Source organism: Myotis yumanensis, unplaced genomic scaffold, assembly GCF_028538775.1.
Source record: "Myotis yumanensis isolate MYYU_CA2020_CCGP unplaced genomic scaffold, mMyoYum1.0.hap1 SCAF_11, whole genome shotgun sequence".
Lineage (NCBI taxonomy): Eukaryota > Metazoa > Chordata > Mammalia > Chiroptera > Vespertilionidae > Myotis > Myotis yumanensis.
In genome coordinates this window covers 52,442,637-52,467,785 of record NW_027223762.1, presented here as the reverse complement: position 1 = coordinate 52,467,785, position 25,149 = coordinate 52,442,637, and the positions used below count along the sequence as shown (strand labels likewise).

At 42.8% G+C, this 25,149-nt stretch overlaps 1 protein-coding gene across 4 annotated transcripts in view; it reads right to left on the bottom strand.

The window, feature by feature from the left end:
- The window catches only part of DNAH6 (dynein axonemal heavy chain 6), a 253,702-nt gene that overhangs the window by 109,857 nt on the left and 118,696 nt on the right, over nt 1–25,149 (bottom strand). For all 4 annotated transcript variants that reach the window (XR_011473183.1, XM_070429592.1, XM_070429593.1 and 1 more), the window contains exons 31-40: nt 20,883–21,050; nt 18,137–18,285; nt 16,663–16,770; nt 13,443–13,998; nt 11,874–11,996; nt 9,371–9,550; nt 8,529–8,672; nt 6,161–6,382; nt 5,231–5,378; nt 1,757–1,914 (exon numbers count right to left, since the gene is read on the bottom strand). Coding sequence is in view for 3 of the 4 variants with exons in the window: in XM_070429592.1 (XP_070285693.1) it covers nt 1,757–1,914; nt 5,231–5,378; nt 6,161–6,382; nt 8,529–8,672; nt 9,371–9,550; nt 11,874–11,996; nt 13,443–13,998; nt 16,663–16,770; nt 18,137–18,285; nt 20,883–21,050 (1,956 nt within the window). In the remaining variant the exon portion in view is untranslated. The remainder of the gene's footprint in view (nt 1–1,756; nt 1,915–5,230; nt 5,379–6,160; nt 6,383–8,528; nt 8,673–9,370; nt 9,551–11,873; nt 11,997–13,442; nt 13,999–16,662; nt 16,771–18,136; nt 18,286–20,882; nt 21,051–25,149) is intronic.

Sequence of the window (25,149 nt, the reverse complement as noted above, 5' to 3'; positions counted from 1 at the left end):
GGTTTTCACAGCAACCCCAGGAGATCACGATTGTTACCGCCATTTTTTAGGTTAAAAAAGAAGGCCCTGGCTAGTTAAATCGCTCAAGGTCACCCAGCTAACTCACCTGCCTTAAATAAATACGCCGATGCAAAAACTTAATCTTAAAACATTGTAAGAATTTTTATCTTAAGTTAAAATATATTCATTCAACATATACTAACTTGACCCATACAGTGGATTCCCATTATTTGTGGTACTTGCGTTCCATAAAGTCACTGGGAACACAGAATTAACACACACTGAATAATTGCTCCTACGGGAAATACATGGTTAGGTTCCTCAGAGCCTCTGGTAACATTTTCATCAATAGATCAATACAAGATATTGCAGTGGCCTCTGGTCTCTAGCCCACCCCTCACCTGCAGCCAAGGAGATATTCCCATAACATTTCCTTCAAAGCCCCCCGCCCCCACTTAGAGGATAAATCCATGTTTCTCATCATTGGATCCATGGCCCCCTTGGCTGATCTCTGCATTCCCATTGCTCTGGTGTTCACATTCCACACCACCGTGGTGTTCCACATGTCTTGCTTATGAGATGCAGAATGCTCCCTTTCCTTGTTTTGCTATGCTCTGCCTGCAAAACCCTCTTCTGACCTCATCCCCTTTGGGAAGGTTTCTCTCATCCTCAACCCAGCCCCCAGCCCTCGTGCCCTCCTAACTCCATTTATCATCCTGCCTTATAAATACATGTCCACCTACCCTCTAAAGCTGAGCCCTCTGGGAGGTGGGAGCTGCCTCCTTGTCCGTGAATGTCCTGAATCAAGCATGACAGGAACTCAACGTGGACTGATTAACTGAACCACATATAGGAAACACTGAGGCCATAGGTCATGGGCTTTCTCTTCTTCCTCCTGGCCAATCGTATGTTGATGCCCTAATGCTCAGTATCTCAAAATGTGACTGTATTTGGAGATAGAGTCTTTAAAGAGGTAATTAATTTAAAATGAGGTCAAGAGAGAGAGCCCTAATCCAATCTGACTAGTATCCTGATAAGAGGAGGAGGTTTGAACACAGATGAGTACACAGTTAAGATTATGAGAAGACACAGGGAGAAGACAGTCAGCCAAAGAGAGAGGCCTTAGAATAAACAAACCCTGATGACATCTTGATCTTGAACTTTTAGCCTCTAGAATTGTGAGAAAATAACTTTTTGTGGTCTGAGCTACTTTTTTACGGTGACCTGAGCAAATTAATACCCCAGTGGTTTTCAACCAGTGTTCTGTGGCACAGTGGTGTGCCGGAAGAATTTTTAAAACAATTCCTGACTCTTTAATCAGGGGCACTGACCTCTTTTCCCTTAGATTGTCAAATGAAAAACTGACAACAGCCGTATCTTGAACCATAAACATATAGGTCATATAATAGGATTTCATCTTATTGATCACATTGCATAATAAGGCTGCATCTGATTAGTTAATTCTTGATACCAGAAATCCTTATATACACGTATAGGCAACTGATTTTTTTTAAATCACTTTGTAGCAAAAAGGTAGGTAATTACTGCTATTATTATTTTTTTGTAAATCAATAAAAATTATGCCTATTTTTTGTCAGATTGACAAAAATATAACATATTTTTTGGTGTGTTGCAAAATTTTAGTAATTACTTTATGTGTGCCATGCGATGAAAAAGGTTGAAAATCACTGTAATACACCATATTTCCTTGCTGTTTAAATGTAAACATGCAAAGTAATTTAAAACCTAAAGTAACCTGTATGTCTTTCCAAAAGAGTTTGTTTCTGTCATAAAATCCACCAAAATCTTGATACTGCCGAAGTAATTCAATCGGAGGCTGAGAGCCATAGCGATCCAGTCTGGGCATATTTAAATCATCAACAAAAATCACAATACGTTTGTTTTTTGGTGCTCCTGGGTAAATAAAATGAATTTGATTTAAGAATTATGATTTGCCTTTGGAAAACATAAAACAGAGTTTAGGTAAGGCTTTGAACTCAATGAACACCCCGTGGGACATAATGAGCTCAGTTCTCTCAGGCGTGAAGAGGCCCTAGCAGAGTCCTGCCTTGAGGAGGAGAGGTCTCTCTCTGGCTCCATCCAGCGTCCCTGCAGGGAGACGTGGCCGGGGCCACGATGTCCACTTGTCAGAATGAGCCTCACCCTCACTCTCAGAGGTGCACAATGATGCCAGCTCTCCTGATCTCTCTCAATCCCAGTCACTGCCCTCACCAATGTGTGGCCTGAGCATGGGGTGAGGAAGGACATTTTCTTTCCACAGAGGAAGCAGAACTCCAAAGGCTTCTTCCTAGAAATGCCATCTCACCACCCGCTGCAGGGAAAATAGGGCTAGATATTGAGACACACCCAGACCACATCAACAGGAAATCCAGCACCGTGGAACTGGATGAGGCCATATTTAACTCAAAGAAAACCAATAGACACACTTTTCAGAAAAAAAAGCATGGGTAATAACAGAGAAAAGAAAACAATGTAAGCAGAGAAGGTGACTCAACCCATGCTGGCATCCAGCTTTCGACAATTCCAAGGTCACTGAGCCAAACTCAGTGTCCCACTCCATCCTCCAGTCTCTGGAAACCAAGAAGCAGGACAGGAGGTGGGGAGGGCTTCTAAGATAATCATTCATAAAGACTTGGCTAAGATTTGGAAACAGCCTAAGTGCCCATCAGCAGATGAGTGGATTATAAAAATGGTGGTACATCTACACAATGGAATACTATGCAGCTGTAAAAAAGAAAGAACTCTTACCATTTGCAACAGCATGGATGGACCTGGAGAGCATTATGCTAAGCAAAATAAGCCAGTCAGAGAAAGATAAGTACCACACAATCTCACTCAAATGTGGAATCTAATGAGCAATATACACTGATGAACAAATATAGATCCAAAGACATAGAGGCACCAAACAGACTGTCAAACTTCAGAGGGAAGGCAGAGGAGGATGGGTGGGTGGGAAAAGATCAACCAACGAACTGGTATGCATATATGCATAACCCAGAATAGAACGGTGAAGGCCTGGGGTGGGGGGCAGGGGCAGGTGGGAGAGGTCCATGGGGGAGAAAAGGAGACATATGTAATACTTTCAACAATAAAGATTTAAAAAAATAAAGAATTGCCCCCCCCCCGCCCCCCTGCCAAGAAAGACTGGCATCCATTGCCCTGTGCCTAATGAGCAGGAACACTGGAACAGAGAGGGGGCAGTGAGGCAGCTGGTATCTCCACTGCTTGGCAGACCAGGGCCGATTAGATGATGGATAATGTGGAAGGCAGCTGAGCTTGAGCTCTGGCTAGTCCTCCACCAGGAGGGCTGTGAGCTGGGCGAGTGGAGCCCAGAAGCAGAGGCTGCAGGGTGGGACTGCTAAAGGGTGGGACTGAGGGAGCTGAGACCCTGATTCCCAACATCAGGGAACCTTCCCATGGGGGGCCAGTGCTTGACCTGTGCACAACTTTCCTGGAAGTCCCTTAGAGAGCAGCTCCTGGAAACCACCACACAGAGAGCATGGGCAGTCATTTGGTGCCAGCCAGAGAAGCAGGGACAGTCCACACAAATGCCCATCTACACACCAGGTAGGGAGAAGCCACTTGTCCTTTCTTCTCCTCTTCCCTTCCCAGCGCACCAGAACCTCCTGCCCCTCCTCGCCTCCAGCACCTGGAGCCACAAGCCTGGCTTATGACAGAGGAGAGGAAGAGCTTTGGATGGGATGTGGGATCGAAGCTTTACATTAAACCAGCCTCAAAACAGCAGAAAGTGACCAGAGAGTTACGCTAGTTATCTAAGCAGTTGATAAGGAGTGGGGGGTGGGGGAGGGTGGGGGGGGGGGGGTGGGGGGGGGAAGATGCCACAAAGCCTGGCTGAAAGCCCTGACTGAAGTAAAAACAAAACAGTTTCATGCTTATTCTCTATTGAGTTCAGATAATGCATCAGGTATACACAGGTTGTTTTGTTTGTTTAAAATAAAGGGGAAGGCGGGGGACAGTGGGTGGGTGGGAGGTAATCAATCAAGGACCTTGTATGCATATATGCATGGCCCATGGATACTGACAATGGGGCGGTGAGGGCTTGGGGTGTGGGGAAGGAGCAGAGATGGGCTGGAGGGGGTCAATGGGGGAAAAAGGGAGACATATGTAATACTTTCAATAATAAAGAATCCTATATAATAAAGAGGTAATATGCAAATTGACCATCATGCCCTTGCACAAGATGGCTGCCCCCATGTGGTCACAAGATGGTCACCCTCATGTCATCACAAGATGGCCACCACAAGATGGCCGGCAGGGGAGGGTAGTTGTGGGCAATCAGGCCAGCAGGGGAGGGCAGTTAGGGGTGACCAGGCCAGCAGGGGAGGGCAGTTAGGGGTGACCAGGCTGGCAGGAGGGCAGTTGGGTGTGACCAGGCTGGCAGGGGAGGGCAGTTGGGTGTGACCAGGCTGGCAGGGGAGGGCAGTTGGGGGTGACCAGGTTGGCAAGGGAGGGCAGTTGGGGGTGACCAGGTTGGCAGGGGAGAGCAGTTGGGGGCAACCAGGCTGGCAAGGGAGGGAGGGCAGTTGGGGGTGACCAGGCTGGCAGGGGAGGGCAGTTGGGAGTGACCAGGCTGGCAGGGGAGTGTTTTGGGGGTGATCAGGCTGGCAGGCAGAAGTGGTTAGGGGCAATTAGGCAGGCAGGCAGGCGAGCAGTTGGGAGCAACATACACTGATGAACAAATATAGATCCAAAGACATAGATTGCGAGAGGGGTGTCCGACTGCTGATTTAGGCCTGATCCCATAGGGCAGTCGGACGTCCCCTGAGGGGTCCCAGATTGGAGAGGATGCAGGCTGGGTTGAGGGACAGCGCCCCCCCCACCCCCCCATGCACGAATTTCTTGCACCAGGCCTCTAGTTATTAAATAAATAAATAACACACAGAGATGAATAAAAAAAATAAAGGGGCATTAGTGCAGGTTTAAAAGCAGAGCATGAGTAGAGAGGGGAAGAGCCAGGGAGAGGCAGAGACTGAAGATGTGAGTTGAAGATGATGATAGAAGTAAACTATCATGCTTGTTAACAGTAAGATATCTAGATATATTAGCACAGGAAAGAATGCCATTAACAAAATCATATTAACAATTAAATTAAGCAAAGAAAATATCCCATTGTAATTTTATTACATGCCTTGTTTTTGTTACTTATTAACTTAATTTGCGTGAGACAAATGAAAATGATAATTCTTACCTAGAATATTTTTTCTTTTCCTTTCCAGCTTTGATTCAATGATCTCTTGTGTTCTTGCAGATGAAGTTTGAGCAGAAAAATTTAGATAAACAGGAACATAGCCAGCTGATTCTTGAATTCTATTTAGCAATCCTTTTGCAATAACAGACTTTAAATTTAAACAAACGTTAATGATGTCACATTCAATATAATAACTTTCAATTGTCTTTATCAGTAGTAATTCATTACAATGAGTAAGGAATAGAATAAAAAAGAGAGAGGGTAAAACCAGATTGAAATGTATCTTTCTTTTCCTGGAGATTCCATGTAATTATCTAGAGCCAAAGAAATGTTCTAATCAGCTCTATCTCAGCAAAAAGCTTTTAGTTTAGTTTCAAACCAAAATACATCTTGGTTGCTATCCAAGTCAATTCAAAAGCAAGAACCACAGGACCCAAACTTCTTTCAGAAATAATTTAGAGAGGAAACAGTGAATCTCTGTTTACGTGGACACCCAATCAATCAGCATTCTCCCCTGTATACTCTACTTTTTCTAAACGTTGTTGCTATGTGAGGTAGAAGGAACCGGGCAGGAGGAAGTAGACTGGCCTTCATCAATAGTCTATTTGGGGACACAAACTGCTTGGCCAGTTCCCACCCTCATCTATGCAGTGGCAGCCCCAGAAATTCCAAGGGATGCAACATAAAAGCCCCCAAACACCAAACATTGGTCCCCAGGATCCTCTGGTCTATACAGTATTGACATTAGGAATTTATTCAGAAACTGGCCAACTAGAGTAATTCCCGAGGTCAGTACAGAGCCGGCACAGTGACATTCTTTCTGAAAAAGTAATCAAAATCCACAGCAATTTTCCTTGAGAAATAATGTGTTATGTATGGGGCTTACAGTTCTAGGTCCGCCACACCCTCATTTTGGGGAAGGTTTCCTACCTTGCCAACTCCAGTTGTCCCAGTAAATAATACCGAGTGCCTGACCGCCAGGAGTTTTTCCATTAGATACCCGAAGCGCACTGTGTCAACTGTGGGGACAAGCATTTCAAAAAATGGGACGTCTCGGCTGTACTTGAAGGAGGGTATGATTCGTTCCCAGGGGTCCAGCCGTTTGGTATCGAAGTCCATGTAAATGCTCCACAGGTCGCCAGAACTGGGAAGCTGAAGTATCAAATTAAGCGCCATTGGCAATAGGAAATGTGCATGCATAAACAAAGGCAATAGTGGAACAGGAATGGATTGGGATTTCTTTTTTCTTTGTAGAGAAGTAGTTGTTTCAGTATCAGAGTTTAATTCTTTAAACACAGTCATGCAACACAATGCATAAAAAAATCTGACATGTTGATTGCATTAAAACCCCATATTAGAATGGTAAAGCATTTTCAATTCAATTCAACATTCAGGGGTTTACTTATGACAAATACTGTGCTTGGTGCTGGGGTCAAGTGCTGAACGAGACCCAGACTCTGCCTTCAGTGACCCTGAACTTCACATGGGGGACACAAGGACATTAGTTATTACCCACAGAGAAAAGGGGGTTCTAATGGACTTTCGTACGTCCACAGAGGACGGATGGCTCATTTCTATTTGCAGGGTGGTTGAAGATTTAAGGTTTCTAAGAGGTGGGGATGGCACAGCTCTGACTTGAAGGACAAGCAAGAGTCAGATGGGCAGAGAAGGAATGGGGTGGGGGGTGGGGTGGGGGCGGGGAAGGAGGGCGTCAGGGGTCAGGAGTCGGGTTTAGAAAACAGGTCAGGAGGCTGAAGCCATGGAAAGTGCTACGCGTATTGGGAACGATGAGAGCACTGCACACAGTGAGACATGAGTCCGGGAACACGGACAGGTGCCAGGTTATGAAAAGCCTCACTTTTTAGAGTTTGGAGCAAGAGTTCAGTAAAGGATCCTAAGTAGGTGGGTGACAGGATTCGACTCCATTTCAGAAGGTTCATTCTGGTAGCTGTACAGAGCAGCGGTGTTTCAAGATTTGACAGTGACTCAGTAAGAAATCCATATGACAAGGTGACCTAGTACATACAGACTAGTATATGTGTGTGTGCAAGTATGTGTGATATTTACACCTGCTATCTGCAATTCACTCTATTTTCTATTCTATTTTTAAGGAAAAATAGCTTTTGAGGTATAACATAATATATCTTGTCTTTCAAGGCTATCATTGTTTATTTGGATGCTGAAATCTGCCCAGATGTGACCAGTGGGAACCCCTCCAAACTGGCTCCAGGGTTCTTTTGCCATGTCCTGCCTTTCCTGGAGCGCTTCTTCAGTATCTGACTGAATAAGAGGATGTTGTGGTCTCACTTGCACTTTCCCTGCCCCAGGAATAAGCTGTTGTTTTCACGTAGGAGCCTCAGCTCTCTTTTGTGGAGAACAGTATTTAGGAATTAGCATCTGGGTATGCTCACTGCCATGGAGGTGTCATTGCTTCTAGTTCCTCTCAGCATGCAGAGCTATGAAATTTATGCATTGTGCAATACACACACACACACACACACACACATACACACACACACAGTGGGGCCTTGACTTACGAGTTTAATTCGTTCTGTGACGGAGCTCGTAACTCAAATTACTTGTATGTCAAATCAAAAAGTGAACGAGTGAGACACGTGATGCTGGGCTGATATTGTGGCATTCACTGTGACGTTTGCTGCGCCAACTAGCTGGCTCGTAATCCGAATTTTAGCTCGCAACTCAAAGCAAAAAATTGACTGAGAGACGGCTCGTATCTCGAAAAACTCGTTAGTTGGGACACTCATAAGTCAAGGCCCCACTGTATGTGTATATATATATATATATATATATATATATATATATATATATTCATATGTTTGAATCCATGAGCACCAATAACTCTGATTGTAATATAATAACACAGTGTGCATTCCATATCTGCAAATCCCTTCTCCAACAGTGAGAAACCTGTTTCCATTATCCTCAGCACATTTATTCATTTGCTCAATCTTAGTATGTACAGAAAGTAGGTTCAGAATAGCTACACCATAACACTGTGAAGAATAAGTTTACTAGCTGGAATTCAATATTCATTTATAGTATGGATTTTTTTTATAGTTTTATACATTAATTTCTTTATATGGACAGGAGAGGACTCCTAAAAAATTTAATACAATAAATGTTATCCATGGTTAAGAAAAGTAAGTGATTTTAGAAATTTTTTTCAGTGAAGAATTTATATTTGCAGTAGAACTAAGGCTCTTAAGGTTTTAGTCTTGAAGTTCAGTTTTAATGATTTAGAACTAATATGTTAAAATTAAATTTATTTGGCTCTTACCCTGGCATCAGGATTGTCATCAAACTGTGTTCTAATAAATGTATCAAAAGAATCCGAGTAGTTTTCAGTTAGATTTCCACCCAAAGACCATAAATAACAGAATATAAAAGTCTGACATAGCATTGTGTTCAGTTTTGTTTGTTCCTGAAAGAACAAAGAGAAAGACTTTTAATATTTTACGTTAACATAAAAAGAATCCTACACTGCAAAATCAAAAGACTGTTGTGGGTTGTGTGTGTGTTTGTGTGTGTGTGTAGACTCATACATTTAAGAAAGAGATCAACCAAAGGACTTGTATGCATGCATATAAGCCTAACCAATGGACACAGACACCACAGGGGTAAAGGGAGGATAAGGACACATCTATAATACCTTAATCAATAAAGAAAAAAAATAAAAAAGGGCACAGCATATGTTTCCTATATTTAATTTAATGGTTCACAAAGTGATGTTTTATAGTAGTACAAAGTTAAATACTCTGATGAGAAAGTGAATGGCAAGGAGTGTCCAAAAAATAAAAATCTCAAGGTTGTTTTTCAACTGATCATTATAACTCTGTTTATGCCTGCATGACGGTATTTAAGCAGATGCTGACAGACACATATTAGGAGTATGTTGTAGACTGTAAGGGAATTTAAGAATTGAGTATAAGAGTGAACCATAGGCTTTCTAACACTCCTTCCAACTTTTAGCTTCTATTAATCTACTCATAGTCATTAGTCCCCTGAGAAGTTAACTTGAAAACTGATCATATTACAGAAAATTTGGAGTTATTTATTTGCAAAGGAGCTATACAATAATCTCATTTTCTAGCTTTACTGAAGTAATAAAACCTTCCATACCATTGAGAAATTAATTCCATCTTTCTCAAATATCAACGACTCCAATAAGCAACAGAGTGTAGTCACTTTGCTAATGTTTACTTGCGGGATCGCTTGGCTGCATTTTTTATTGATAAAATTTAAACCATCATCAACATAACGGAAAAGGCTCAATAAAAATTCCTGGGTTTCCTCATTCAGCTGAAAATAAAACAAACAAATAATATTTTAGCAAGACCAGATGAAATATGTAATTAAGTTTAGAAAAGGGTTGGGTTACATCTTTTTCTTAAATTTTATTTTATCGTTTAAAGTATACAAATAGTAGTACATATGTCTCGTTTTTTTCCCCCCATTGACCTTATAATGCATTTTGTGACTTTTAGACTAAAGGGTATAAATATAATAAGATATAAAATGAATACAAAATTTAAAAGCCTCCTATGACTCAGGACACCTGGGAAGATTTTGGGTAGCTGATAATGTCTTACATCTTGATCTAGCAATGGGTACACAAGTGCTGATTTTATGATCACTTGTTAAACTGCCAATATGTATTTCATGCAGTCTTCTATATTGATATCTCCCACAATTAAGAATATGAAAAAGAAGAGCCATAAGAGAGAACATTAAAAAATATCTACTAAAACACCAATACCTCCATGCACTGGTGAGGATGTGGAGCAGTAGGAACGCTCATTCATTGGTGTGGCGGGGTGCAAATTGGCACAGCCACTAGGGGAGACAACCTGGTAGATTTCCACAATGCTAAACCTAAATTTACCATATGACCCAGCAATCACTCTCCTATGTATTTACCCAAATGAGTTGAAAACTTAAGTCCACACAAAAACCTGAACACGGATGTTTATAGGAACTATTTTTTGGTTTTAATTTTCCCCCCAGTTTTATTGAAAATACTGACCTACATCACTGTATTAATTGAAGGCATACAGCAGGATGGTTTGATTTATATAGACAGTTGAGCCTTGAACATGGGGATGCAGTACAAACGCCCACGTAGCTGAAAATTCAATGGCTAATTCAACCAGCTGTGAGTCCAAACCAGTATTTTCAATCAGTGGTTGGGAATCTATGGTTGGGAATGGGGAAATACTGTTGCTGATCTGCATTTGGTTGAATACCCAGATGCAAAACCCATGGATGCAAGACACCGACTGTATTTATTGAAAAAAAAATCCACGTGTAAGTGGACCTGCACAATTCAAACCTGTGTTATTCAAGGATCAACTGTACTGTGAAATGATTAGCACGAAAGTTTAGTTAACATCTATCATTTCACAATAAATACAATAAAAAAGAAAGTAAGAACTCTTAGGATCCACTCTCTTAACTTTTCTATATGTCATACAGCAGTGTAAACTATAGTCACTCAGAAGTGCCAAAACATGGAAGCAATTGAGATATCCTTCAGTAGGTGAATGAACAAACTTGGTAAATCTATACAATGTAATATTATTCCATGATAAAAAGAAATGAGCTATTACACCACAGAAAGGCATATTACTAAATTTAAAAAGCCAATTATATGATTCCAACTACATGATATTCTGGAAAAGACAAAACTATGGAGACAGTAAAACTCAATGGTTGGTGGGTTGAGGGAGAGTGGACAGATAAAGAGACTGAGCACAGATTTTTAAGGCAGTGAAACTACTCTGAAACTATAGGCATGGCTACATGATACTACCCATTTGTAAAATCCATAGAATTATACAACACAAAGAATAATCCCTAATGCAAATGATAGACTTTAGTTAATGTATCAATGCAACATTATTGATGATGTATCAACAATGTGTCAATATTGACACACCAATAATATATCAACAATATATCAATATCAATGATGCATTGGTGATATGGATTCATCAGTTTTAACAAATGCACCACAGCAATGCAAGATGTTGGAGTGGGGACTGGGATGGGGCAAAATACTTCAAAAGATGGCTTGTTAAAGAAGGTAATATGGAATTGAGCTGTTGTGAATAACAATGTAAGAGCCTTTCTTCACTTGGGGTGGAATGGCACTTCTGAGGTTAGAATGTGTCTGGGGTCATGACCTACGTCTGAGTGGGAGGTAAAGTGGTTTTCTCTTCTCTCTGGCTCTCGGAGGTGCTATTGCTCCCTAAAATCTAAAGATGATGACAGCTGGTACATGGACTGAAATGTCCTCTTCTTCATTGTGACCCCTCTCATTATCTCAAGCCTTGTGTCATCCTCTGTAATGCCCCAGCCTTTTCTAGCTGTGTTTTGGAAGAGTCAGGGAAGCGGTTTGTGTTTGTCCTTGAGAGGAACCAGTCTGGGCAGAGGCCAGGCAGAGCAGGCCGGGGCCAGAGCGACCAGGCAGACTGGCAGGCTGAGGTCATACATAACGAGGGCGGATGTGGGGAGAATATAAACATTTCTGGAGAATCCCCTCCATCAAGCACAATGAAGCTTTGTGTTATTACAGAGCGGGCACTCAAGGGAAGTGTGAGCCCCCCCAGACGGAGACACTCACTTTTTTAGAAATACCCGTCATCCAGGTTTTAACGTAAGGCATCCATTTCAGCTCCTCAGGATCCACAAACACCATTCCACATCGACTGACTGTAGCAGGAGAGGCAACCCTTAGGTCTTGCACCTAAAATTGAAGAAAGTCGAACAAGAAACAGCTAATAGGATATTTCCTTACTACTGCACCTTCAATGTCAATGAATCATAGATTCAAAGTTTAACGCTGAAAGGCTTTAGATGGAAAACAGAGGGAGAGCTATAAGTAATCAGATATAGCGAAGAAATGTTAAGTGAAGGATAAGGTGGAAAAACCCCATAATTATAGGAGGATACTGTCAAATTCCTTCTCTTTTCTCTTTTTCCTTGTTTCATTCTTGTACCAACACCTAGTCTAACACCTAGCATGTAGTAGGCATTCAATCAATGTTTGATGAATGAATACACGAGGGCTATCATCTTCCATAATATTTTGTCACTGTAATTGGTCCACATTTCTCTTTCAAACCCTCCATCAAATATTCATACCTCACTGGGGTAATTTATTCACTTTAAGTACCTTTCAAATCATGCGAATTCATCTATATATATGAAATACTTCCAAAGGAAAAGAAACAAGTGCTGGTGAAGCCAGAATTTATTGTACTTCCTGTTTATAGAGAGACAGGAATGTTTGAGAGACTTTGGCCGTCAGGATGGACAATGCATTACAAAAAGACACTGTAATAAGTATTTGGTACATAAGCAAAACACCATGCTGGACCTTACAGATAGTCAGTGATACATCAGCGTGAGAAAATAATTATAGTGGTATGCCAATCTAACAAATGATTGCTTCACTCCACAGCATGGCATATATACTTGATACTGTTGTAATTAACCTAGTTATTAATAACAGGAAAGGAGCAAAAGGAAGGCCAAAGATTATAGGCATGCCATTTGGGCAGCTTCATCAGGAAGCTACAAATTTTCACTCCCAGAGGCCCAACAGAGAAAGGATAGATGCATGCCCAATAAAGTTGGGGGCGGGGGGGGGGGGGGGGGGGGCGGCCGGGCTAGTGAAGGTGCTCACTGTCAGTCACACCTGGGAACAGGTCATTGGTCAGGATGGGCGTGGCCACTTCAAGGGTGTGAAATTTGGGATATTTAGTTCCCTAAACAAAGGAGTGTGCCTTTCTTGTTGCTCTTGTTACCTTGGGATCTTGTTGCAGGGGGTGTGCTCTCTTGGGACCCCTGCATTCGCCCACCTGGCCCACAGCCATATGGACCTCCCTCCCACCCCCCCCCCCCCCCCCCCCCCCCCCCCGCCCCACACACACACAAGGGACTAATGGACTGTCACTCGCCTGATGATGAACTGGACCCGGCTGCAACATGGAATGGAAACTCTGGACGCTGGCTTTGCTTCCACACTTCTTCTATAACTGGATTTAGGGAAATGGGACTTTGGAGACCCAAGGATGTAATTCTCTTGCACGAGTCTCAGAAAATTCTTTTTTCTGGAGATATTGTGAGGACTCTGCCCCCAGCACTCAATGGGGAAAGGAATACCCCAACTTCCCGATAACATATTTACCTCAAAAAGCATGTGGACTTGAGGTGTGAGTTTAATCCTCTCGCTGTTAGCCAGGCAAAGCATCTTGTTATCATCCAACACTGTATTCATGTTTTCAATCCAAAGAGCATCCACTGGCCCATCACTGATGATCCACTTATGGTCTTCTGAAGTGTCTTGCACAGCTGCTCGGACACTCAGTGCCATCAAACCATCATTCCACTCCAAGGTTACACTATTTACTTCGCCATATAACTCGCCCATTGTAATTGATTTAGGATTAAGAACATATGTTTTAACTGGTTGGTAAAAGGGATTGTCTACACCAATTTTTCTTAAATTCCCTAAAGTTTCTGCAAGTATTCGGTACACTGTGGTCTTGCCACCTCCGGTTGGCCCAACTAACATCACACCATGCCTTACCAGCATAGTTTCATAGAACTGTATCACCTTTTTAACCATACATGTCTCAGGCTGGAGATTTTGCCCATTCATGACATCTATAATTGTTGACTGCAATATACCATAATCATGTTCTGGAATTTGGACTCCAGGGAAAAGGTCAGATATGATTCCACTGAAATTTAAAAAATAAAATCAATTAGGAACCACTGGTCATTGAGTTTTCCCCATATTTGTTACAAATAACCAATTAAACATTAAAATGAATCTTATTTTTCTCACTGATCTTTTCTTCTAAACACGCACAGTATTAGTATATCCTAAGTTGTATACCAGAATCTATAATTTCTCTGATATTGTGCTTGATTTTGCTTGTTTCTTTTACTGTTTTCAAATGTTCTTAAGTATATTGGGAGCCTTTGGAGGTAAGCAATATCTCTTGTTTCTGTATTGTCCACAGTAGATGGTGTAGTGTCAAGGTGAAGTTTATTTCTTTTCTTTTTTTATAAAAATATATTTATTGATTTTTTACAGAGAGGAAGGAAGAAGGATAGAGAGTTAGAAACATCAATGAGAGAGAAACATCAATCAGCTGCCTCCTGCACACCCCCTACTGGGGATGTGCCCGCAACCAAGGTATATGTCCTTGACTGGAATCGAACCTGGGACCTTCTAGTCCACAGCCCGATGCTCTATCCACTGAGCCAAACAAATCAGGGCATTATTTCTAATATCATATTTCTAACTCAACTTTTCCCAAATGCACACATATGTACTTATAACTGTATATGTGTACTCAGAAAAATAATATGGAAATAAAAATAGAAAACTAGTACTAGGTAAAAAGGGGAGTAAAGGAAAAATTGACTTTCTGCGGGAAACAGTTAATGTGGTGTGTTTCTATGGGTAAAAAAGAAGCTAAAACCTAGTTTACACTATATACACAAATGCATTTGAGATACAGTAAAGACCTTAATATAAAATGACCACAACGGTACTAGATAAAAATATAAGAGATGAATTTTGTACCACTGTGGTAAGAAGGTCTTTCTAAGAAAGATAGGAAATCTATAACTAAAAAATGGTGATAAAGTGGAAAAAATGAGTAAAAAATAATCTTCTGCAAGATAAAAGGTTTCATATACAAACTTAAAGAATGAATGATGGAGAAATATTTCCAATTCTTATACCAGATAGAATTTATGACTCCCCAAAAATCAATAAGTAAAAGAGTAAAATAGAAAAAGTGTTCTTAGAATAATAAATATATATGACTCATGAACTTAAGAAATGATACTAATAATTAAAGAAATGCATGCATTAAAGACTTTTGGTCTCTCACTAAAATACTTAAAGGGAAATGGGCATTTTCATAAAACCATTTATATAAATGTAAAATGTCTTTGGAGGCCATCTTGATAGACTAACTAAATTAAAAATGTCTCTTACCCTATGACCCAGCAAACTTATTTCCTGGAATCTCAATTATAGAAATATCCTAAGTGTGCAAAGATAAATGCAGAGACATTGTCATCATTGGGTCCTACCAAAAGGAGGAGACATGTTCTGAGAAACCGGGGCACTGATAGAAGACAAGGGCAAAGGCAATCCCAGCACAGTCATCAATGGACATCCCTGATAAGAGATGTGCACCAGGGGTCATGGGTAAGCAGCCCAGATTAGAGCAGGACAGAGGGCTCCAAAGAGGCAAATTCAATAGAATATTTCAATTGTTTATTTGTTTGCTTTTGGGGTATTTACACTCTGGTAGAATTTGGAGACAAATTAATGATAAGTTTATAGGAAATAAGTAAAGGAATGAAAAATAAGAATGATGGTAATAAATGAAGGGAAAATAAAAAGCTAGATAATTTAATAATGAAACTATAGCTCAGCAGTGGCTAATGTTTACATAGCTATGATAAAGCACTGAAATCCTAGATATTTTGCTCAGGTTATATTGCAATATGACTACACGAAGAAGGCGGGTCTAGGGGAAGAGCTGCATGTGCATAATGGGTAATATCTAAAACTGAAAAATCAAGAAATGTAAAAAACATGGTACTAAAAATATGAAGGGAAATAGTAAAATGAATGAATCAATCAATCAATCAATGGAAAAATGATTTGCCTTTGGTCAGTTGGTGAAGGGCAGGGAACCACTGCTTTTCATGAGACTAATTTATGACATTATTTTATTTTGAAAACTACTACATGTATGTCTTAGATAAACATAAAACTACTTAATAGAAGTAGAAATACATAGATAAAAGCAATCACATTTATGTTAAGCTCAAATCTGATTTCTTGGGGGGGGGGATGGGAAATTTCTTAGGTCAGGAACTCATAACCAATACTAATTTATATAGCACACAGCCTGATGATCAATATTTTGGAAAAAAACACAAATAATTGGATGGCTAATAAAATTTTAGTGTTATTTATTTATTTATTTATGTATTTGGGTTAATCCTCACCCGAGGGTGTTTTTCCATTGATTTTTGGAGAGACAGAGAAACATCGATGTGAGAGAGACACATCAATTGGTTGCCTCCTGCATGTGTCCTGACCAGGGCCAGAGCCTGCAACCGGGGTACATGCCCTTGACCAGAATCGAACCCAGGAGGACGCTACAGTCTGCGGGCCAACACTCTATCCACTGAGCCAAACTGCCTAGGGCTAGTGCCTTTATTTTAAACTAGTGTTTTCTAAAACGACAATAAGTATCTCTAGAAACGATGAGTTATTACCCTGTTAGAGAAAGACATGCTTGCAGATGAGACTATCCATGACCTCTACACAGCAGCTATGCTTTATTCTGTAACATCTAGAAACTTACCTGAACAGAACGGCATCATCTGTTAAGAATTTGGGCAAGTTGGAGTCTCGCAGTGCTCTTATCAACACCACATCTTCATTTAGATCTGGGTTCTCTCTTTTTAAAGACCTAAATGTAAAAGGATAATCCAGATGACACTTGTGAGAACATAGTATTGAATGTGATTTTCCAAGCCCATGGGCTGTGGGGGGAGAGGGGGGCCCCGCTGCAGGTTCCTGCTGAAAGGGGAGGAGCGTGTCCCCTTCATCCCGAGTGTCCAGCTCCATCAGAGCATGCGCAGGAGTCAGGCACAGGCTACACAGCCTTGAGGACGATGACAAGGACATTTTTTCTCAAACTCCCGCATCAATCCTCCCCGAATTTGCATGCACCCCTGGATGCATCATGATGATTAACATCCCTGTGACTTTCTGTTACCTCAGCCCAGAACACCCTGCTTGGCTCCTATGCTGGCTCTTATTTACCCTTCGAAACCCAACCAAATTACTCTCTCCTCTAGAAGGTTCCTCCATCCCTCATGGCAAACCTTGGGCACAGCCCTATGGTTCCCCTCACTACATCGTATCCTAGATAATTGCTCATTTTTCTGTCTTGCTCACTGTGCTGCAGTTGAGGTCTTAGCAGTCTTTCTCTAAGTAGTCTCCTTAAGTGTCAATCCTGTGTAAAGGAGAAACACAAATATCTTTCCATACCCTCTGTTCTTTCTTTGAAACTCTTTCAAAGAAAGGACAGAGCTTATGGAAGGGCAGAGATATTTGTGGAAAACCCAAGGATACAGGAGCCAGGCTGAAGGGCCCTGGAGGTACAGAATCCAGACTAGCAAGTCTTGGTCTGGGAGGAAGGACAAGAGAGGAAATAGTCCTTAGAGACTGGCCAACCTGGAGATTCCAGAGGCAGGAGTTTCAAGAAGATCTGAAGGGAGAAGTCGGGGCCTGAAAAGAGAAAAGGCTCGTGCTTTATCAGAGACTAGAAAGCAGCTCCGCCTTGGACCATACTGTAAGGACAGAGGTGAAGTCTTGGACCAAGAGCCTGGACGAATGATAGATTAAAACGGGAGTTCCGAATGCTCCAGGCTTTGTCAGGTGACAGGCCTGACTTAATTGCTGAATATGCATAACAAACCGTACGCTTTTTAAGTGGAGTCATCGATCTTATGTTGGGAAAAGCTTTTGCACACTCAAGCCCAGTGTATATGACAAGTTCAGGGGAAATGAAAGTTCTCCGAAGCCCAGTCTAGATTCAGGTCTGGTCTGGGGACAGCCACGTAAGACACACAGTAAGAACTGTCACGGGATGAGCAGAGATGCCCGTTTCGCTGTGAATGGGAGTGTTGAGGTAAGAATGAGGACAATAGCAGCAGCTGACACTTATTAATCACTTCCTATGCGACTTTAAGAGCTGTTTGTGAATTGCCCACAGAACGCGTATGATGGCATGTTCTGACGTTTCACTGTTGGCCACCTTGGTTTCTTACCCAGCCATGACCAGTACAGACTTCACGGCTCTCATGCCGAAGTCGTAGTGATCTTGCTGAGAGAGCTGTTCACTGCAAAGCTTATACATCTGAGTCATTTTTCTTGCTAATATTTTACTGGATTCAAATCCCTCAGAATATAGAATTACCTAGAAAAAAAGTATTACATCATGTTATTACATTATATTGACAAAAATATGTCAGCATAATACCAATGTCTTCAAAATCTACATTAGACACCACAGCTCTCCAAGTTGTCACATCATTTAATAAAGAAATGTAGTAAAGATTGAGGGGAAAAGGGTTTTCTATGCCACAGGTGGTGGAAGGGGGACATTGTATGGGGAGGCCTGAGCCCTGATTCTGCTTCCTTTCTATTGATGGAAATGTGGCCTTAGTGACATTTGATTCAAAGAGTGGAGAGCCCACAGCTTGCAAATGTTCACATCGTGGAGGATGGATGGTGGTATAAGACCTGAGTACAAAAGCAAGACTTGAGCCTCTCACATCCGAAGGTGTAGGCTCCCTGGGAGTCTAAGGAAAGTACACAAAGATCTGCAGCCTCTCCCCTGCCCTAGGAGGCTGCCTTGCCTGGGACAAGTTTCTGCAACCGTGGCTAATAAATCCATAACAACAGTGGAGGGGGTGTGGACCCTTCCTCCAATCCACAATCTACCCGAATCACTGCTGTGGCCTCGGAATTGGGATTAGGATGATGCAGAGATTTCTTACTGGTGCCTGTTTTGTTCAGTCTAGCTTCCTATCAGCACAGAGCTCTGCACACTGCAGGCAATTAAGAACATTTACTGATGGCAGATCTTGACTCATTCGATCTGTAATGATAGGAATAGCACTCAGTAGACTGGGTTTTTTAAATGTCTTCAATTAATTACTGATAATCAATAGGATGAAACATGAGATATGAACAAAATGGTGGATTGAATTCCAAAACTGGTTTCTTTCCTACCATCATTGGACAATGAGCGAGTCATTCATTGTCCCTGTCCACAGGGGGTCTAGTGAAGACATGTCCTGCCTTAACAGTCTTCCACCCCACCACGACCTCAGGAGCATCCGTTGCAGGTGAGGCAGTGGGCTAGGCGTGGATGTAGAGAGCTGAAGGAGACACATGCCTGGGCCCTCTTAGAAGCTGCTGGACTTGCTGAGTCAAACCTGGAAACTGTGATGATGTAAGCATTATACTAATAAAAGCTGTAATTTTTCTAATGATAGGATTTGGCATGGCTTATTCTATTTTTAGGTAATTACTTTTACTTCATATAAAGAAATATTTTAAATGAGCTGTTATCAAAAGAATTGTTAGCCACAGGAGTAATCTGTGCTTTCTGGGAAACTTCTACACGGGGTGGAGTTCCTTGCCATGAACTGCAGTGCTGAGTACAAGGGGCCATCTGGAGTCCTGAAAATGTCCCACATTTTGGTCTGGATGGTCACACCAGTGAATCCATGTGTAAGAGTTCCCTGAGTTGTACTCCTATCATCTGTGCACTTTACTATATGTAAATTATCCCTTTGCAAAAAGTGCCAAGAAGTCACACTGGTTCTTAGCTAGTATGAAGAAACAAAAATCAGTTTAAATGGAAAGATTCCTAGATAGACACAGAAACAATAAATACAATACAAATATTTAATGTATTAATGATGACTATTTTTTACTAAGCTGATACAGACTTACAGACCAATGTCCACCCTCCACCCTTCACCAGCATTGCTGCAACTCAACATCCCTGGACTCTAACATAAAATAAGTAGAGGCCCGGTGCACGAAATTTGTGCATGGGAGTAGGATGGGTGTCCTTCGGCCTGGCCTGCACCCTCTCGCAATCCGGGACCCCTTGGGTAGAATCCCTAGGCCTGGCTGGTGATCAGGGCCTGTCAGAGCTTTCCTTCCCCTGGCTGCTGGCAGGTGGTCCTGCCCCGCCACTGCCATTGCTTGCCATCTGTGTAGCACTGCCACCCCCACCCCCACCACCGGTTGCCTCCCTCTGTGGGCAACAGGCGTGGGTGTGATCGCTTGGCTGGCCTGGGCCTCTCTCTGTGGGGCGATTGTGGAGTTCCCCCCACCCCCATAATCGATAGCCCTGCGGGCCGGTGGCCTGGGCCTCCCTCTTTGGCGTGATCGAACACAGAGCCCCTCCATCGATCACTCTGCAGAGGGTGGCCTGGGCCTTCCTCTACAGGGCGATCGTGGGGCGATGGCAGGGCCCCCATGACCAATCGCATTTCACCCGCCTTGGCTGGCCTGGTGCCAGTGCGTGTCATAGCTTGGTTGTCCACAAGGTCATCCGGATGGTCGTTCTGCTGTTTGGTTGATTTGCATATTATGCTTTTATTATTATAGATGCCCAAAAAGTGAGAACAATATATTATTTTTAGAATGACTCCAGACATTTTAATTTCTAGAGATAAACTGATAAACCCCAATGAACTGCTTAATTAAACTCATCGATTCATTCAATTTAAGGACCTACTATATTCCAAATACCATTCTAGGCATTAGGGATATAGCATTTATAAACACACACACACACACACACACACACACACACACACACACACACAGAGAGAGAGAGAGAACAAAACATTCTAAGTGATAATCATATCTACTCTTATAAGTAAGCAATGATACATTTGCCAGGGTGCATTCATAAAGAAAACTTTCTACTTCAATAGAAAATAAAAGAAATAAGCTTAAATTTTTCCTGGTTTATAACGTGAAGCTCACCTCTGCAATCAAGGCATAATTTGGAACCATCATTGAAAAAGGTCTGAACAGGGCTTTCAAGTTATCTGGCAATTCAGTCCTGCCTGCATATCCGGGATTCATTGTGATGAAGGCTGCACAAGTCATAACCAACTTTATTTCCCGCCCCTCAAACATGAATCTAGAGAGCTGTTTAAAGGAAAGAGAAAGGAAAGGTTAACACTTCTCCAGACATCTGTAAACTCTTTCACATGATTAGTACTGGAGTCAAAATGTGTGTAATGGAGCCCTGGCTGGTTTGCTAAGTGGTTAGAGCATTGGCCCACAGAAAAAGGGTCTTGGGTTCCATTCCCAGTCAAGGGCACATACCACAGTTGCAGGTTGCCAGGCCCAAGTGGGGCTGCGTGCGAGAGGCAACCAATCTATGTGTCTCTCTCATGTCGATGTTTTTTTTGTTTTTTTCTCTTTCTCCCCCTTTTCCCCCTCCCTCCAACTCTCTGGAAAAAAATATCCTCTGGTGAGGATTTTAAAAAGTGTGTGTAATGGAGCATTCACGCAAAAAGATATGAATCCTGCTGTTGGATAACAGGGGGCATTTCTCTCCTGGTTCTGTCCTATCCAACCAATCTCTTCTGGGCTCAGTGTTTCCTGCTCTCTGCCTCCTTGCCCCTGTCTTGCCCAATAGTTCAGGGGTCCTCAAACTTTTTAAACAGGGGGCCAGTGCACTGTCCCTCAGACTGTTGGAGGGCCGGGCTATAGTTTAAAAAAAAAACTATGAACAAATTCCTTTGCACACTGCACATATCTTATTTTGAAGTAAAAAAACAAAACGGGAACAAATACAATATTTGTATTTGCATGTGGCCCGAGGGCCGTAGTTTGAGGACCCCTGCAATAGTTTCTTCCTGCTTGACCCAGTCCTGCAATCTTCTAGGCCTCAACCTCTTTTGCTGAGCCTCCTCAATTCAACTTAGACTTAATGGCCACTAAACATCTCCACCCTCACTTTCTGGTTTTCTCCAAGAAATTCTAATCTGATGTTAGATCCTTGGGTGATTGAAGCCCAGCTGTTAGTGTCACTGGAATTATCCCTTCACTTTCATTCAACAGCAAACTCCTGCTGAGCATCTGTTGCAGGTGAGGCAGTGGGTTAGGCGTGGATGCGGAGAGCTGAAGGAGACTCATGCCTGAGCCCTCTAGAAGCTCTTGGACTTGCTGAGTCAAACCTGGAAACTGTGACCATGCTGTGCAATAGATGATACAGTGTAGGAGTGTGTAAAGCCACAGGGAGCAAAGCCCAGAGGAGCAGCAGGGAAGTCTGCTGGAGAAATGAGGAAGAGGAGAGGCATTTCACATAGACAACCAGGGGCAGCTGTTCCAGTCAAAGGGAGCAGAAACAGGAAACTACGTTCAGGGCATGACCAACTATCCACTCTGCTCAAGGGTAGAGTTCTAGGAGGAAAGTGTCAGTAGGCCAGGGCCTGAGCATCAGGGATCTTGCACACTAGACCAGTGATGGCGAACCTATGACACGCGTGTCAGAGGTGACACGAAAACTCATTTTTTTGGTTGATTTTTCTTTGTTAAATGGCATTTAAATGTATAAAATAAATATCAAAAATATAAGTCTTTGTTTTACTATGGTTGCAAATATAAAAAAAATTTCTATATGTGACATAGCACCAGAGTTAAGTTAGGGTTTTTCAAAATGTTGACACGCTGAGCTCAAAAGGTTCGCCATCACTGCACTAGACTAAGGAATTTAGATTTTGTCCTATGGGTGGGGGAAGCGGAGAAGAATTTTGAGCAGAGTGATAGGGTCAAAGATAGCAGTGGAGAGGTCAGATGGGGGGGTCCACTAAAAAATTGTTAGTAGAGGGAGGATGAGAGCCAGAATTATGGGGTTATCACTAGGGACAAGAGGCATCTAGCAGGTAAAATTAAACGGACGTGGTGACTGATGGCTTCAGTTCTGGGGTTGACAGTAATGGGAAAAATCCAAGAGGAATTCCAGGTCTAGCTGGGCCACTGGATGAAGGCGCTATTAAGAACACGAAGAATATAGAGCAAGACTGGAATGGGCCTGGGAGATGTGTCATATCCTGGAGCAGAAGATGCTGGATGGTACAACTGGAGACCAGTCCTGCTGCCACTAAATTGCTGATACTGTTTTTGAAACTTGCAAGTAGGTTTCCGTGCTTTAGTTTCTCCACCTCTTCCAGGGGATGCATCTCTTTCCAACGATCTCATCTGGCCACCGGCAAAACTGAGGGTGAGATCTGGGGAGTCTCAGACGTCTTCCTTCCTTTCTGTGACCGCACATGGTTACTCTCCAGTCGGCAAGGCTTCCATTCTCCCTCCATTCTGTTTGGTCCTTCCCCCCTTACCCGCCATACTTTGCTCTCACTTCACTGCTCAGCCAGGTGATAATGACTTATGAGTTATGGTATATCTGGAGGCCCCTGCATTCAATACAGGCCTCCTCAGAGGATCGGGGTGGGAGGAGGGGCAGGGAGTACATACCTGGAGGGATGCAGACTTTAAGGTCACATGGATTTAGGTCTATGTTGTTCCCAGAGATATTTTTAAATTTCTTTGATTCCTTTTCACCCGTAAGTAACCTGAGGCAATGCCATGTACTTCACATAGGTTTGATGTGGAGGTAAAATAAGTGTAAAGTACAACAACTTGTACAATTTAGCAGCTCATTCAATCCCAATTTCTGCTTTCTTTTCACTTGTTCTGTAATTTGCTTTTTTTTTTTTGCAGAGGTGATAATCAAAATATCTAAGAGCTCTTTAGCAGGGCACCTTCCGGTAAGAACAGCCCCTGTCCCTGGAGCTACAGCTGCATCCAGAGGCCCCTGTGCTATTTCAACATGAATCCTACGGCTGGATCCTGACGACATAAGGACTCCCTGGGAAGAGGCCAAATTAGTGGTGGGGGACCCTCTAAGGACTTGGGGTAGCAGCTACTTAAATAACTGGCCAGACTGTTCTGGCTTATACAGTCTGAACATCAGTCTGCCCTTTGGTGATCCCATGACTGTATCTCAGAAAGTCAACACAGAGTACTACGGAACTTGGCCCATACTTCACGGAGGTCAGCTTCCCAACATAAACCCCTTTTCCAGGAACATGCTCAGATGGGCCACACTCCTTGGCTTCTGTCTGAGAGGCGCCAATATAATCAGGTCAGAGAGGTCAGAAAAGGAACAAACGGCACCAGAGCTTTACCAGAGTGTTACATTTTATGGCACCAGGGCAATCAGGAAGGTCAGAAGGGGGAGATGAAACAATCAACTTTTATGGGAGACAGCTGCAGCCAGGGAGGTTACGGGAGATGGCCGCAGCCTGGGAGTAAACTGAAAAACAAGCAACTTGATAAGAAACTAGACAGGCATTAATTCACAACGGCGCCAAGATTCCCAGAAGAGTGACCCCCTTGCTCCCCCCGTTTGCTTCCCCCGTTTGCTAGAGGGGTATATAACCTGTGCTTAAACTCTTAGTCAGGGCTGACAGCCGCTGCTCTGCTGCGTTCAGAGTAAGCTGTAAGCCCCAACATGTTGGTAGCTAAATAAACCCTTTGCCTTTTGCATGAGAAGCGTCTCTTGGTTCTTTGTGACAGCGGCTTGCGTCCCGGGCTTTACATTTGGAGGCCCCAGTGAGATATTTGTTGCAGCCGCCTCTGGGTTCCAACAGACGCTTCTTGGGGTAAGTGACGGCGCCTTTCTGAATAGCGATCGCTTAGATATTGGAAACACAAATTTAGTCAGAGCTGGCAAATCTGTTCGGTCTGGTGGCTGTCGGGGAGGGGCGTGAGCCTCCCCCGACTGCGGCAGACAGACGTGTCGGGAGGTCGCAGGCCACAGCCCCGGGGGACGCCCTGGTGGAGTCTGGAGAGGACCAGGGACGCCTGGACTCTTGTCTGTTCCGTCTGTTAGATACGGATTCTGATTCTGGTTCTGTTTCTGGTTCTGTAATTCTGTTGCCAGCTAGGTCAATTGGCTCTGTAAAACCTTCTTTTTGGATCCTTCGATTTTTGTCTCAACGCGTTGTGTCTGTCCTTGTCTTTTGTTCCTTGTTTTTTGTCATTGGTGTGTGTGTGTTCGTAGTCATGGGCCAGTCTGTCTCTACTCCTTTGTCTCTGACCCTGGACCGCTGGTCAGAAGTCAAGGGACGAGCTAAAAACCTTTCTCTTGTCGTCAAAAAGGGTAAATGGCAGACTTTTTGTTCATCCGAGTGGCCCGCCTTTAATGTCGGATGGCCCCCGGAGGGGTCTTTCCATC